At 38.7% G+C, this 14,760-nt stretch overlaps 1 protein-coding gene across 1 annotated transcript; it reads left to right on the forward strand.

The window, feature by feature from the left end:
* The first annotated feature begins 586 nt into the window (after positions 1–586).
* LOC126817251 (hillarin) lies at positions 587–12,391 on the forward strand. Its single transcript, XM_050544060.2, has 11 exons — positions 587–708; positions 2,766–2,852; positions 3,765–3,878; positions 4,124–4,350; positions 4,890–5,946; positions 8,615–8,774; positions 9,142–9,167; positions 9,577–9,736; positions 10,453–10,739; positions 11,035–11,220; positions 11,725–12,391. Exons 2-11 carry the CDS (start codon positions 2,805–2,807, stop codon positions 11,764–11,766), a joined length of 2,307 nt encoding a protein of 768 aa, XP_050400017.2. The 5' UTR covers positions 587–708; positions 2,766–2,804; the 3' UTR covers positions 11,767–12,391.
* The last annotated feature ends 2,369 nt before the right edge of the window (positions 12,392–14,760 follow it).

The following is a 14,760-nucleotide window of genomic DNA, read 5'->3' on the forward strand; positions in this document are numbered from 1 at the left end:
CTTACCAAGCCCATCCTGCTGTAAACAATAACACGTGAAGTGCTTTTTACGATCTTCAAAGTTTTTGGGTATAGGTCAACCCTGCGAGAATATGCATTCTCTTGATACACTCACTCCGTTCGTTTAACGCCGCCCTCTCTATTCGGCTATTTTTCAAAATTTTCTGTGGATGGTCTCCCGTTTGGCGCTCGTGATAGGGCTTTGTCGCGGTTCACAAGTCCGTTAGTTTGACACTTTACCTCAACGATCAGTGCATGAACTACTGCCAGGCTGCATTTCCGGCAGCCTGTTTTTCAAAATTGTCTGGAGGAGACCTCACCCTACCCCTAGTTGAAACTCGTGCCTTTGCCCCTATAACCTTGGACTTTGGCCCAGCTTTGCCCCTCCAACCACCGACGGCTGGCGCCGCCACTGCTACCACAGAAACTATAAATTACATCCATGACCGACTACGCCACATCATAAATCTAATCTCTAGGTGTTCACGTATTGATTGTTTAAATATTTACACTCATTGTGTATTTATAACGGTTTCCAATTGCAGAAGATCAATAAATAAAGTTTGAACCAGTCTGGGCGACATGTGTAATTTTAAAGTCACTGCTGACTCAATTCACAGACGATCTAGTGACGATTAGGTATGTAAAACAGCCTACAACCTGTGGATAAATACCCTGGAACAGATGAGTATTGCTTGTTGGTGATTAGGTATGTACAAAGTACTCGAAGAACAAAATTCCACCTTGGACACATTGTTTAGTTTTTGTATCCGAACTCAACATTGTAAAAGTGTCTTATTATTATAATAATTACAGCATATTATTAGTGCACCCTTTCATATAATATTTTCAGGGGCACTTTACAAAGTAACAATGTAATCATAAAAAAACAACACGATTATGGACATGTTAACGATTGTATACAGAGTCAGTTAAAAGCCTGATTAAATAAATGTGTTTTAGGTTGTTTTTTTAAAAGAATATCTTATTTGAGTTATTTTCAAATATACACACTGTAAAATATACACACTGTAAAATTATAAGAAAACATAGTATAATATTTAATATAATTCACGATGAAAGTCCCCGGATACCAAACTTGACAAGACTGTGTGAACAAGCCTGGAAATAAGGCACCTGTCACAGACAATGTCAGGCACAGCTTCAGGCTTTGTCAGGCACTAAACCTCTGGTGCCTGTCATTTTGTCCGGCACTGATTTGTCTTTTTTATTGATATTATTAATACATGTCCGACACAAAGTTGAAAATTTCAGGTACTATTTCATAAGTGCATGACAGAGAGAGAGAGAAATGGGGTTTAACGTCCTCTCGACACAAACTAGGTCATTTCGGGACTAACATATGGTTTAATTTTATTTCAATAATTCGCTTGAGCATAGGGATCTTTAGCAGTGGGAGGAAACCGGAGGACCCGGAGAAAAAGTGCCTGACATTTTGTCCGGTACATCAAAAATCGTTATTACCAGGACTGTGTGTGAAGATCAAATATTTACTCCACACACAGTCTTGTCAAGTTTGTTGCCTGGGTATTTTTATTATGATTTTTATTAACAAGGGATGGTTTCTGTTCTTCCTCGACTACTTCACTGAGATACAAAAGTTGCCTGCACTGTTATAGAGATTCTCACGCCCTTCTTTTCCTTTTTGAGAAAGATTTTTTTTTCGTCTCTTTTTTTTTGGTATTTAATATATTTATTACATAATATTATTAGCCCAACTATCCACCATGTAAGCCTGATTTGGTATGTTGACGCGGTTGGCGGGGTAATTGATCAGTGACGAGTCGGGACGCTACGGTTCAATTGCTTGTTATGTTGATTAACTGGTGGAAATGAAATGGGGTTTAACGTCCTACTGTTCTGCTCCTAAACTGGGCTAATGAAGACGGGGATCAGCTGGTTGAGGTATCGGTTGAATGTTGTAAAGATTTGTTTGGGATGCTCGATTTCAGTGGTTTGTGAGTGTGGTGATAATTGCTTTCATGGTGTCAGACCGGTGGTTGGATTTGTAATGGAGCTACTGATCGATGTGCTTTGGTCTCCTATAATCTGAAGTTTGGAGTATTTTGTTGTTTCTCCAGACAATGACATAGGGAAAGGGAAGGCTGTTCTGTCTTTATATTTCCATGGTGAACTTAATATCATTATGCATCTGTGCGTTGAGGTGGTCCAGTAACGTCTCTTGCTGTACAGTCCTCCTGTATTATTTGTTCTCCCTGCCTCTTGTTGTACAGTTTTCCTGTATTACTTGTTCTGTCTATCTGCTGTTGTACAGTCCACCTGTATTATTTGTTCTGTCTATCTGTTGTTGTACAGTCTGCCTGTATTATTTGTTCTCCCTGCCTCTTGTTGTACAGTTGTCCTGTATTATTTGTTCTGGCGATCTCTTGTTGTACAGTCCACCTGTATCATTTGTTCTGTTTATCTCTTGTTGTACAGTCTGCCTGTATTATTTGTTCTCCCTGCCTCTTGTTGTACAGTTGTCCTGTATTATTTGTTCTGGCTATCTCTTGTTGTACAGTCCACCTGTATTATTTGTTCTCCCTGCCTCTTGTTGTACAGTTGTCCTGTATTATTTGTTCTGGCTATCTCTTGTTGTACAGCCCTCCTGTATTATTTGTTCTATCTGTTGTTTTACAGTCCACCTGTATCATTTGTTCTGTTTATCTCTTGTTGTACAGCCCGCCTGTATTATTTGTTCTGTCTATCTGTTGTTGAACAGTCCACCTGTATTATTTGTTACAGTTCAACTGATGTAAGGTAAAAGGAAGAAGACGGTTAAAGATGGGTTGTGGCTCCAGTAAATCGCCAGATGAACCATTACTAGAAGAGGTAAATGGGGTTTAACGTCCTAATGAAGACGGGCATACACCATACAGTGTGCTATGAGGGAAATTTTGCACGGGCAGTGGCACTATGGCCTACTCTTGTATCGAATTCCAACTGCCCAGGGATCTTTTACGTGCACGACAATGTATACACGGGACCTCCGGTTTTTTTTTTTCCGCACCCCCACCCCCCATTTTTTTTTTTTATATTATTTTTTTTTTATCATTTTATACATGCATCAGTTCATTTATATCCCATTTATTAAACTTTATTTTTCAATATTTTAAATATAATTTTATATTCTCTTTATCACCTCTTCACTTATTTTATATAGAGCTTTACGATATAAATCATCTGACATTACTTATATTACTTATAAATTATTTATTATTGTATATACCATTTCGCAATCTTGTTTGTATTAAATAATGTCTATCATTTCTATGTATGGAAAGGGCTTTTCTAAGTTTTTGAAACTTGTGCTCAATCCTTTTGATATTTGTCAATAAAATATGTTTAAACAAAAAAAAAACTAGACAGCTGTCCTTGTCAGACCCTCCGTCTTGCACCACTGACAAGGGGAAACCACGTCGGAAAATTCAGATGAACTTTCTCGGCCAATGCCGGGATCAAATATGTGACCTCCATGCTAGGCCACCGTGGATCCACTACATGAGGTAGATTCAGTAACCATTATCTTTGTTTTAAAGATTATCAAAAACCTGAACCCAGCAAAAATAAATCAGTGAACTAGTCAATGACCACACATGTCAAAATTCGACTTTAAAATCCGGTGTGTTGAGTAATTCCATGACTATTCCCGAATGGATTAACTTAGTTTAAATAGATAAATAGATCACTCATTATAAAATACACCAAATGAGTAGTATATAGGGCACTTTGCGTTTGTTTCAGTTTCCTGTATACGACACCGAAGACGGATATCCTCCACCAAGACCGCCCGCCAACCGGAAGGAGGAATGTTTCGATTCAAGAAAGTACACGGACATCGACTCCAACGCTATAAAGGTAAATATGACCAGTGAACAACGGTAACATTAATAATTATCATATTCGCCATTATTTACTTAAATTTACAGAAGTTGACCAGAACTGTGTGTACTCCCCCCCCCCCCCCAACCCCAAACCCAAACCCCAACCACCACACAGAGATATACTATAAACATTGTTATATATCCCTATATCGGTATATTGTTCTATTCTCGTATTTTATCTTTAAAAATTTGTGTATTTTATTTTGTGTGTTTATTTAGGCTGTGGCTTCTCCACAATCCACGTATGATAGCTTATTAGGGGAGATAACTCGTGGATGTACTACAGATTTACAGAAACTACGAGCAGTATACATGTGGTTGGCAGTCCAGAAGATAGAAAGTGAGAGTTATCCTAAGATCTATGATAATTCCACCCCCAGAGGTTACATGAAAAACATTAAACACAAGAATGGTACATACACAGATTTCTTTACTCTACTCTGCAGGTAAAAACATTTCTATCGGAATATCGTAATTATTGCAGTTGCCACCATATAAAGAAAACTTGATGACCCAGTTCACTCCAGGCGATAAGGTCATCACCCATTCTCTCACACTGATCCGCAGTGAATATTCGCTAGGCCGTGACAATCACTGATAAGGATGACATCGATGCGACTTAATGAGCCACAAATATTACTTTTTTCCTCCGACAAATAAAATTCTAAAACATATTTTTTTATGTATTAGAAAAATAAATAAAGACGTTTGAAGTATTTGTAGGTAAAAATTATTTCTTATTTTAGTATAAATGGGTATTAAAATAAGTAAAAGGAGCCATTCTGCTCGAATCAGTAACGTCTTATGTAAACAATGCACGCGCCATTGAGTCGATGATTGACGCCGCGTGATGTGTTGAAGGCAGTCATCTTTTACAGAAATATTAGAAGACTTTCGTAATACTCTGTGAAACAGATTGCCATCCTCTGTCTCATTTGCAAGGTGGGTTTGTTCTAGAATAAACATTTTAAAAGTAATATTTCAGAGCTGCCAGACTACCGTGTGTTATTGTGAGGGGAAAAGGGAAATCTCTGGATTATGAAGTTGGCGACCAGGATTTTACCAACCTCAACAGCCGATGGACAGCGGTATACGTAGATGGGTCGTGGAGGCTTGTTCATCCATTGTGGTCATTCCGTGCTGTGGCTGGATTCAGTAAGGGCAACTGGATTCTGATCGAGGATGAGGGACAAGCCGTCAACAGAAAAGAATCAGAATCGTCCGGACATGACGTCACGGGATTAAACGAATTTTATTTCCTCACTGATCCCGATGAATTTATCTATATATGTCGTCCTGATAAAGATCCATGGCAGTTGTTAGCTCAACCTTGGTCGATGGACAAATATATAAATATTCCTTACTGCCACCCGCTCTTCTTTCAATTCGGTTTAAAACATGATGAAGATCTCAAATGCATTCTCAAATCACAGAAAGGAAAATGTTGGATTGATATCATGCATTCGGAGAACGTCGATCCAACATTTAAATACGAACTGTTCTATAACGAAAATGAATCTCGTCGTCAAGCTCCCACTGATAAACGACTGGATAAATTTGTCGCTTACAACAACGAAGTGGATTCGAAGGGCGTTGTTATTCGATTTCCAATTGAAGGCGTTTTTAAAATAGTATTTAAGGGACTCTGCGAGTTTAAACTAGAATGTGATGAAATCGGTGAAACTGTCGACGAATTTCCAAATAATCCCGAATTTGGCTATGGACAGGGAACAACTGCCAAGAAGAAGGGAATAAACTCCGCAAATCCGACAAATGGTTTTATTTCATGTGAACGATCTGAGAGAAAAACCTTTAGTTTAAATGTTGATGACCCGGCAAAGGTTACAACTACCTTAAAGAGCGGAGATAACAAAATAGATTTCTCTGATCACGTGACACAAGATATTTCCGGAAATAGAGTGAATATTGACGTCATGATGCCGGATAACCCGGATGTTACAGATTGTGTGTTACAGATTTTAGTTGCCAGTAAACCCGCCCTCAATTACCTTTTAAGTACTGACAAAATAGTCAATGAAAGCGTAAGTAATAGTTTTACAGTTTATAAATTTCAATAAATGAAATGAAATGAAATGAAATGGGGTTTAACGTCCTACTGTTCTGCTCCTAAACTGGGCTAATGAAGACGGGCATACGCCATACAGTGTGCTATGAGGGCAATTTTGCCCGGGCAGCGGCACTATCGCCTACTCTCATATCGAATTCCAACTGCCAAGGGATCTTTTACGTGCATTCCAATGTATACACGGGACCTCGGTTTTTCGTCTGATCCGAAGGACTAGACAGCTGTCCTTGTCAGGCCCTCCGTCCTGCATCACTGACAAGGGGGAACCACGACGGAAAATCTGGATGAACTTTCTCGGACAATGCAGGGATCGAACACCCGACCTAAATTTCAATAATAATATCCTCATAATTATTTGGTGTAAGATGCAAGGGTTAATGATATCCTCATAATTGTTTGGTGTAAGATACAAGGGTTAATGATATTCTATAATTGTTTGGTGTAAGGTACAAGGGTTAATGATATTCTATAATTGTTTGGTGTAAGGTACAAGGGTTAATGATATTCTATAATTGTTTGGTGTAAGATACAAGGGTTAATGATATTCTATAATTGTTTGGCGTAAGATACAAGTGTTAATGATATTTGATAATAAAAAAAATAAATTCTTCTTTTAGTCTCAGTTGTCTGGATATTATTATTATTATTGTTATTATTACAGGAGAAGGAAGATCCAGTGAGAGACTCGCTGATCGAGGCTACTAGAGGAACGGATATAGATAATCTGCAACGAGCAATAAATCAATTTGAAAGTGAAGGACTGGAAGATGAAGGCGATCTGACCAGAGCCAAGGCCAGACTGCAAGAACTTATAGAAGGTACTAAATTGTGAGCCGATTATTTGTTCATTTGAACCAAAACGCCTGCTTCTTTCCATAGCTACACATTGGCGTGCACGTAAAAGAACCATTGACTTCCCCCATAGCACGCTGTATGGCGCATGCCCGTCCTCATTAGCCAATCAGAACATTAGGGCGTTAAACCCCATTTCATTCTTTCCATGGCCGTTTTCATGGTTATTGAAATGGTTGAGGTCCTGAGATAGACCTACGATCGACAGACGATATTGTTTGTCATCAATATTTTATATTCATCCGAGCATCTGTGGTCCCACTTAATGAACAAACCCTATTAAAATCATATTTCAATTAGATTTCTTTTTATTTATGGATGTTGTACTTTATGTGCTTGGTCGTCATTATTCCCCTGTCGTCCATTTTAATTATATTTATTCCAGTATCTGTTTTATTTCATTTTAGACCAGAATGCATCCAAAACAGATGAGGTCAGTATTCTCAATTTACCTGTAGTCGTTTAAATCTTGTGTCGCTGTTTCTCTGGGTACCATTTTTACCCCATGGTTCTTGCACAATACGGTGGGTCGCGTTCTCTTCTGTTGCTCTTCTTGTGGACAGATGGCTTGTTGTGGCCGAGAGCAGCTATTCATGAAATTTGAAATGGGGTTTAACGTCCTACTGTTCTGCTCCTATACTGGGCTAATGAAGACGGGCATACGCCATACAGTGTGCTATGAGGGAAATTTTGCCCGGGCAGCGGCACTAACGCCTACTCTTATATCGAATTCCAACTGCCAAGGGATCTTTTACTTGCATTCCAATGTATACACGGGACCCCGGTTTTTCGTCTCATCCGAAAGACTAGATAGCTGTCCTGGCTTCGTCCGTCTGTCTGTTACACTTTTTGGGACACAATAACTCTCCTTCTAATTGACCTAGAATGTTCAAACTTGGTGTAGGTGTTTATTAGGTCATTGCCTTGGTGGAGTTCGAAGATGAGCATTTTCTGCTAAGGGTAAATAGAGATAAGCAATTTGATTGGTTGTTGCTTTGGGACACCATAGCTTTAGTTCCAATTAAGTGAGAATGATGAAACTTGGTGTATAGTTTCATTACATCAATACCTTGACTACGTTCGATATTGAGCATTTTCTGCTCAGGGTTAGCAGAGCGATAAGCAATTTGATAGGCCGAGACTTTGGAACACAACAACTCTCCTTCTAATTGATCTAAAATGTTCAAACTTGGTGTAGGTGTTTATTACGTCGATGCCTTGATGTGGAGTGTGAAGATGAGCATTTTCTGCTAAGGGTAAGTAGAGATAAGCAATTTGATTGGTTGATGCTTTGGGACACGATAACTTTAGTTTTAATTAAGTGAGAGTGATGAAAATTGGTGTATAGTTTCATTACATCAGTACCTTGACTAAGTTTGATGGCGAGAATTTTCTGCTTAGGCTAAGGAGCAATAAGCGTTTTGATTGGTCAACACTTTGGAACATATCAACCCTGCTTCTTATTGAGGTAGAATGTTTAAACATGATGTAGATGTTCGTCTTGACAGAGTTCAATGATTAACACATTGAGCTAAAGCTAAGCAGAGATAGGCAATTTCCTTGGTCGATGCTTTGGGACAAGATAACTTTGATTCTATCTGATAGAGAGTGATGAAACTTAGTGTATAGTTGATAATCAGTTTGATTGCTCGATACTTTTGAAAAAATAGATCTACAATTAATTAATATGTGTCATCTATTTATTTGGGGATTTCTGCTCAGGGATTTCGGCGGGCGACATCAACCTCACTATTGGCTTGTTATTATTACAGAACGAGAAGGAAGATCCAGTAAGAGACTCGTTGATCAAGGCTACTAGAGGAACGGATATAGATAATCTGCAACGAGCAATAAATCAGTTTGAAAGTGAAGGACTGGAAGATAAAGGCGATCTGACCAGAGCCAATGCCAGACTGCAAGAACTTATAGAAGGTAATAAATTGTGACCCGATTATTTGTTCATTTGGACCAAAACGCCTGCTTCTTTCCATAGCTACACATTGGCGTGCACGTAAAACCATTGACTTCCCCCATAGCACGCTGTATGGCGCATGCCCGTGCCCATTAGCCAATCAGAACATTAGGGCGTTAAACCCCATTTCATTCTTTCCATAGCCTTTTTCATGGCTATTGAAATGGTTGAGGTTCTGAGATAGACCTACCACCGATATTCATCCGAGCATCTGTGGTCCCATTTAATGAAAACCCTATTAAAATCATATTTTAATTAGATTTCATTTTGATCATCATCGTCCATGTTAAGTAAATTTATTCCAGAATCTGTTTTATTCCATTTTAGACCAGAATGCATCCAGAACAGATGAGGTCAGTATTCCCAATTTACCTGTAGTTGTTTAAATCTTGTGTCGCTGATTCTTTGTGTACCATTTTTACCCCATGGTTCTTGCACAATACGGTGGGTCGCGTTCTCTTCTGTTGCTCTTCTTGTGGACAGTTGGTTTGTTGTGGCCGAGAGCAGCTGTTCGTTCATGACCACAACACGACGAACCTTAGTAGCAAACAAGGGTTGTACGTATTCGATGCGATCCTGTCTGTAACTTTATTGAAAGTAAAATGATAGGCATACATAATCAGAATATACAATATTCAAAAATCCTAACTGGACCTAAATAATACTTTATCATGATTTATATTAATAATTAATAATGTAATAGGGTATTATAAACTGCTTCTCTATTGTACTAACATTAAGATAATATATTTCTATTTAAAGGCATTAGATAGAAGAATAAGAGACAGACTGAAATTAGCTACTGAAGAAAGTGATATAGATGAATTAGAGGAAGCCATTAATGAATTTATAGCCAATAGATTAGAAGATAGAGGTGATTTAACAGATGCTAAACAAAGATTATTGGATCTTTACACCAGTGGTGAGTATATTTAATAATATTTCACAAATAATAATGGTACCGAATTTGATTTGGTTTCATTATGTCAATGAGAGAGAGAGAGAGGGAGAGAGAGAGGGGGGGGGGGAGTTAACGTCAACGTGCATTTAAATGATTATTATATTTATACAAGTGGTCATTTAAATAATTATTTTTTTATAATACTATATTTATACAAGTGGTCAGTACATTTAAATAAATTAATTGTTAATTATATTTCATTAAACCCAATTCTACCGAAATTAATGATCTTATACTACTGTAGACAAGCAGGATTAAACAGCATCAATCTTTGGTGGGAGGGATTATTGAACGACTCAATAACATCTCTTAATTGGCATAGAGTGTGCTATGAGATAACCTTTGCCCAGACAGCTCTACTACGGCCTACTCTTTTATCGAATTCCACCTGTCAAGGGATCTTTTACGTGCACGCCAATTGGTACACGGGACCTCGAGTTTTCGTCCTAGTCGAACGATCAGACAGCTGTCCTTGTCAGGCCCTCCATCCTGACCACTGACAAGGGGAACCCACAGCGGTATGTCCGAGGTGCTTCTCGGCCAACACCGAGGTCGAATCCGCGACCCCCAGACTAACAAGCCAGCGTCTTACTAACGGAGCCACCGTGGCTCCCTACAATTTATGAAGTTAGCTTATTTCATTCTGACTTTCTTATGTAATACTGTTATTTATTCAGCTCTTCAAATATCAACAGCCGAGAGAAAGCTTAGTACATTAGAAAACATTGTGGAACAGGCTAAAAACTCCAGGGTTTGTGGCTCCCTGGAACACTCTCAAGTCATGTTGGATGCAGAAAGAACCTTAAGACAGCTTAGACGATTGCAGAAATACCTTTCAGGGATTTTAGCAATGAAACAAACGACAGTATCTGAAATCACCAGCTACAAACGACCTAAACAGTGTATCCATGACGTCATGAAAGCTACATATCTATTACTAGGCGAGAAAGATAAAGCTTTAAATGCAAGTATTTTGGGATAGTAATAAGGTGGACGTACTAAGGGAGAAGTTTGCCGTTCGTTTCTCTCCAAGGAATCACGCCGGCCAAGTTTCAGTCATGTTTTCTGATAAAAATGTATTAAGTTTCATGAAATTTTGTTAGTCTTAATTTACATCAGGATTGGTTGTTTTTAAAAGAAAGTCTAGCTTATTTCTGCTTTAATTAAATTTACGAATAGTTTAACATTAGATTTATTTTTTATGTTTAAATACTAATTTTAATAGTAATATTATTATATTGTTTTCCTTGTTGCTATAGAGATGGGAACATATTCAGGGTTTAACCAGACGACTGGGTAAGGAGAGTTTAATCAGAAGAATAAAACAATTTGATGTAATCAATCTTCGATTACCAGTAGCCAATAAATCAGATGGATTACTAGGTTTATACGATCAAATGGTGGTACGTGAAAATAGTGCTGGGGCTGGAACATTTTATAACTGGGTGAGTCATCAGCATGGTCAGTATCATCACATCATCATCGGCATCATCATCATCATCACAATCATCATCATCGTCGTCGTAATCATCATTGTCATCATCATCATTGTCGTCGTCATCATCATCATCATCGTCGTCGTCGTAATCATCATTGTCATCAACATCGTCGTCGTCATCATCATCATCATCGTCATCGTCATCGTCACCATCATCGTTTTCATCATCAGAATAGATTAAGAACGATAATCATAATAAGGGACGGTAGCTCTATTCATTGGAACCTTAAAATGGACAAAAATGAGTCCAAACATACGTACTTATAAACATTTTATTATAATCTATTATCAATTATGTTCGGTGAAGTATGCCAATAGTCCAATTTTTTAAATTATTTTTTTTTGCCGTTCATGAATTAGGGTTATGATCGAGCGTGGGGAATTTATATGCATTTTGTTGATTCCAGCTTGTTATATGTTTTATGTATGGTGATTTTCTCCTTTTTTCTAGAGTCACAATATGATACAAGAGGTCAAAGACGGCGATTCCTAAATAATACAGCGCCATGTTCAAATTTATTTATCTGTTCATACAATGTTAATATATATCTGATGGACTATATCACCGACTTTATCTGTCTCATATAATGTCTATATCTGTCTCATATAACATCTATATCTGTCTCATATAACATCTATATCTGTCTCACATAACATTCTTGTGGGAGTTCGATTTTCGTGTGGTCTAACGCGTGCGCTTTAAATTGTGGGCTTTGCTTCAAGTAGTGTGACCTCTATCCCAAACTTGTACTAAAAATGCGTAAGTTCGCCTATCGTCGCTGTTTCATATGTTAGTCCCCAAATGGCTTAATTTCTATCGAGTGTACGTTAAACACAATTCTCTCCCTTGCTGGAAATTCTTGGATAAATTATCCTTGTTGAGTACATATCATTAATGTAATTCACATTTCAAAACTTGTTGTTATTACTTGCAAATCATGTTCCTGAAGCAATGACCCGACCAATATCAGTTTGGGATTAGGACAAACGAAACACTGTGAAAGGGATTCGATTTATGTATATTTCGATTTGAACGATTATGAAAAACTAAAAACAAAATGTGGAATTAATGAACTTAATATTACCAATCTGAAATTAGTGTTTTAATTATCTGTTATTATAATTCTATCTGTGATATTTTGTATTTTATTAAACTATTGATCTAAAGTTGACGTCTTGTCATATTCTAACACTATATGAATAGATAACATAAATCTACTTCAATCACAGCAGCAGGGTGTTAAAGGCACTGACCCCCGACCCAAGGAGATACCACGTAGCACGGTGCGAAAAGCAGTGACCCCCTATCCAGGAGATACCACAGGAGCACGGGGCGAAAAGCACTGGCCCCCAACCCAAGGAGATACCACAGTAGCAGGGTGCCAAAAGCACTGACGCCCTATCCAGGATAGATTATGGTCCGTGAGATTCTCTAGCCCGGTTTCCTCTTGCTAGTGCGTGCATGGCGGATACTCTGGGAAGGACAGTTATTCGGTAGTCTCGGTCACCCAGAACCTCCTAGTCTTCAACGTACGGAGGGTCTGGGACCGTTGTCAATATTTGACGAAATGTCCATTGCCCATGCGTTACCGGGAGTTTGTTTTTTTATGTGGTTGAATATACAGTATCTTTGGCCAAGTCATGTAAGAGTTGCGCCCCTTTCCGCAATAAATCCCAAATTTTTGCATTAATGTAAAAAAAAACATGAATCGTGAAGACGAAGTAGGATTAATTTAAAAAACATAAACATGGCCCATGTTTTACAATAAAAAAAAATTAAAGAGTGTTGGATATTTAACTGACAATGCAATCAAATAGATTTTATGAAATGGCATTCTTAAATTAATTCATCGGCGTCAACATCTTGTTTTAGGACTAGTTAGTTACCCCCCTTAGTTTATGATTATGTGTGAGAGAGAGAGAGAGAGAGAGAGAGAGAGAGAGAAATGTAGTTTAACGTCCACTCGACACAAACTAGGTCATTTCGGGACTAACATATGGTTTAATTTTATTTCAATAATTCGCTTGCGCGTAGGGGTCTTTAGCAGTGGGAGGACCCGAAGAAAACCCACGAGTTGGACAGTTCGAAACCACGCCAGTTGACTTAATGACAGACTTTATGATACAGCGCGCACGTGCTAAACATTCAGCCATCCAACCCGCCATTCTACACACAGAAAACTAACTCTAAAATGTCGCCATATCCATTAATTAGTTTACTGTTTTGTAATACGGTCATACTCATGTTCACATCTGTTATACACAAAAAGACTAATTAAACCTTTTCAATTTTATTAAATGAAAGCTGAAAATAATATACTTCTCAAAATTCTCTAATTAGGACTTAAAATGTCGGTCAACTGTCTTGGTAACTGTTCTCATGCGAAGCAAATTGTAGACAAACTGTTTAAGTTTTGTATGATTACATGAAAGCTGTAGTCCGGGCATAAATCCCTTATGGCACGCTGCGTCGCGTTTACCCGTATTTATTAACCCAGTTGATCCAGGCAGTAAGGCGTTAAACCAGGAAATAGAAGAATATCATAAATACAGGGGGAGTGGCCAGTAGCACAGCATACCATTTCCCTAGACATATACATGGGGGGGGGGGGGGCAGTAGAACAGCTCACCTTTCCCCTTGTTATATATACAGGGGAGGGGCCAGTAGCACAGCATACCATTCCTCCTGACATGCACGGGTGTGGGGGGCAGTATCAGAGCTCATCATTCCTCTTGAGGAGAGTCAGTAACGCAGCATACCAACCCCCTTGATATTAAGTTAGTGACATGTTTGACTAGTAATACCAACCCCCTTGATATTAAGTTAGTGACATGTTTGACTAATAATACCAACCCCCTTGATATTAAGTTAGTAACATGTTTGACTAGTAATACCAACCCCCTTGATATTAAGTTAGTGACATGTTTGACTAGTAATATCTTATCTTGGTCTGTCTTGTATTATTTCGTGAAAACTTTGAAAACTTGACTTTTGGTGTTTGTGAAGTCATCGATGTCTTACATACCTTGTCTTTCATTGGCTGGTCTAATGGTGTAACGCGTGCGCGTGAAATCAAACGGTCTGTCATTGAGTCAAAAGTCGGGGTTTCGAATGAAATGAAATGGGGTTGAACGTCCTACTGTGTGCTATGCGTGAAATTTTGCCCGGGCAGTGGCATTATGGCCTACTCTTATATCGAATTCCAAATGCCATGGGGTCTTTTAAGTGCAAGCCAATATGTACACGGGAACTCGGTTTTTGACCCATCCGAACGACTAGACAGCTGCCCCCCGCCTTGAACCACTGACAAGGGGAACCACGTCGGAAAATCCCGATGTACTTTCTCGGCCAATGCAAGGGGGGTGGGTGGCCGAATGGTTAGCACGCGCGCGCTGTATCATACGGTCTGTCATTGAGTCAACTGGCGGGGTTTCGATTCCCCGGTTGTACGTGACAAGGAGTAGGGTCGCCTGTCCATCCTCGTGG

The sequence above is a fragment of the Patella vulgata genome, chromosome 4 (assembly GCF_932274485.2).
Source record: "Patella vulgata chromosome 4, xgPatVulg1.2, whole genome shotgun sequence".
Classification (NCBI taxonomy): Eukaryota; Metazoa; Mollusca; class Gastropoda; family Patellidae; genus Patella; species Patella vulgata.

What these genes read in the sequence shown, in the direction of transcription:
- LOC126817251 (XM_050544060.2), top strand. Translation starts at nt 2,805, where the DNA reads ATGGGTTGTGGCTCCAGTAAATCGCCAGATGAACCATTACTAGAAGAG. An exon ending in ATGAACCATTACTAGAAGAG is followed by an intron (nt 2,853 to 3,764) that starts GTAAATGGGGTT and finishes CGTTTGTTTCAG; the next exon opens with TTTCCTGTATACGACACCGA. An exon ending in TTCTTTACTCTACTCTGCAG is followed by an intron (nt 4,351 to 4,889) that starts GTAAAAACATTT and finishes GTAATATTTCAG; the next exon opens with AGCTGCCAGACTACCGTGTG.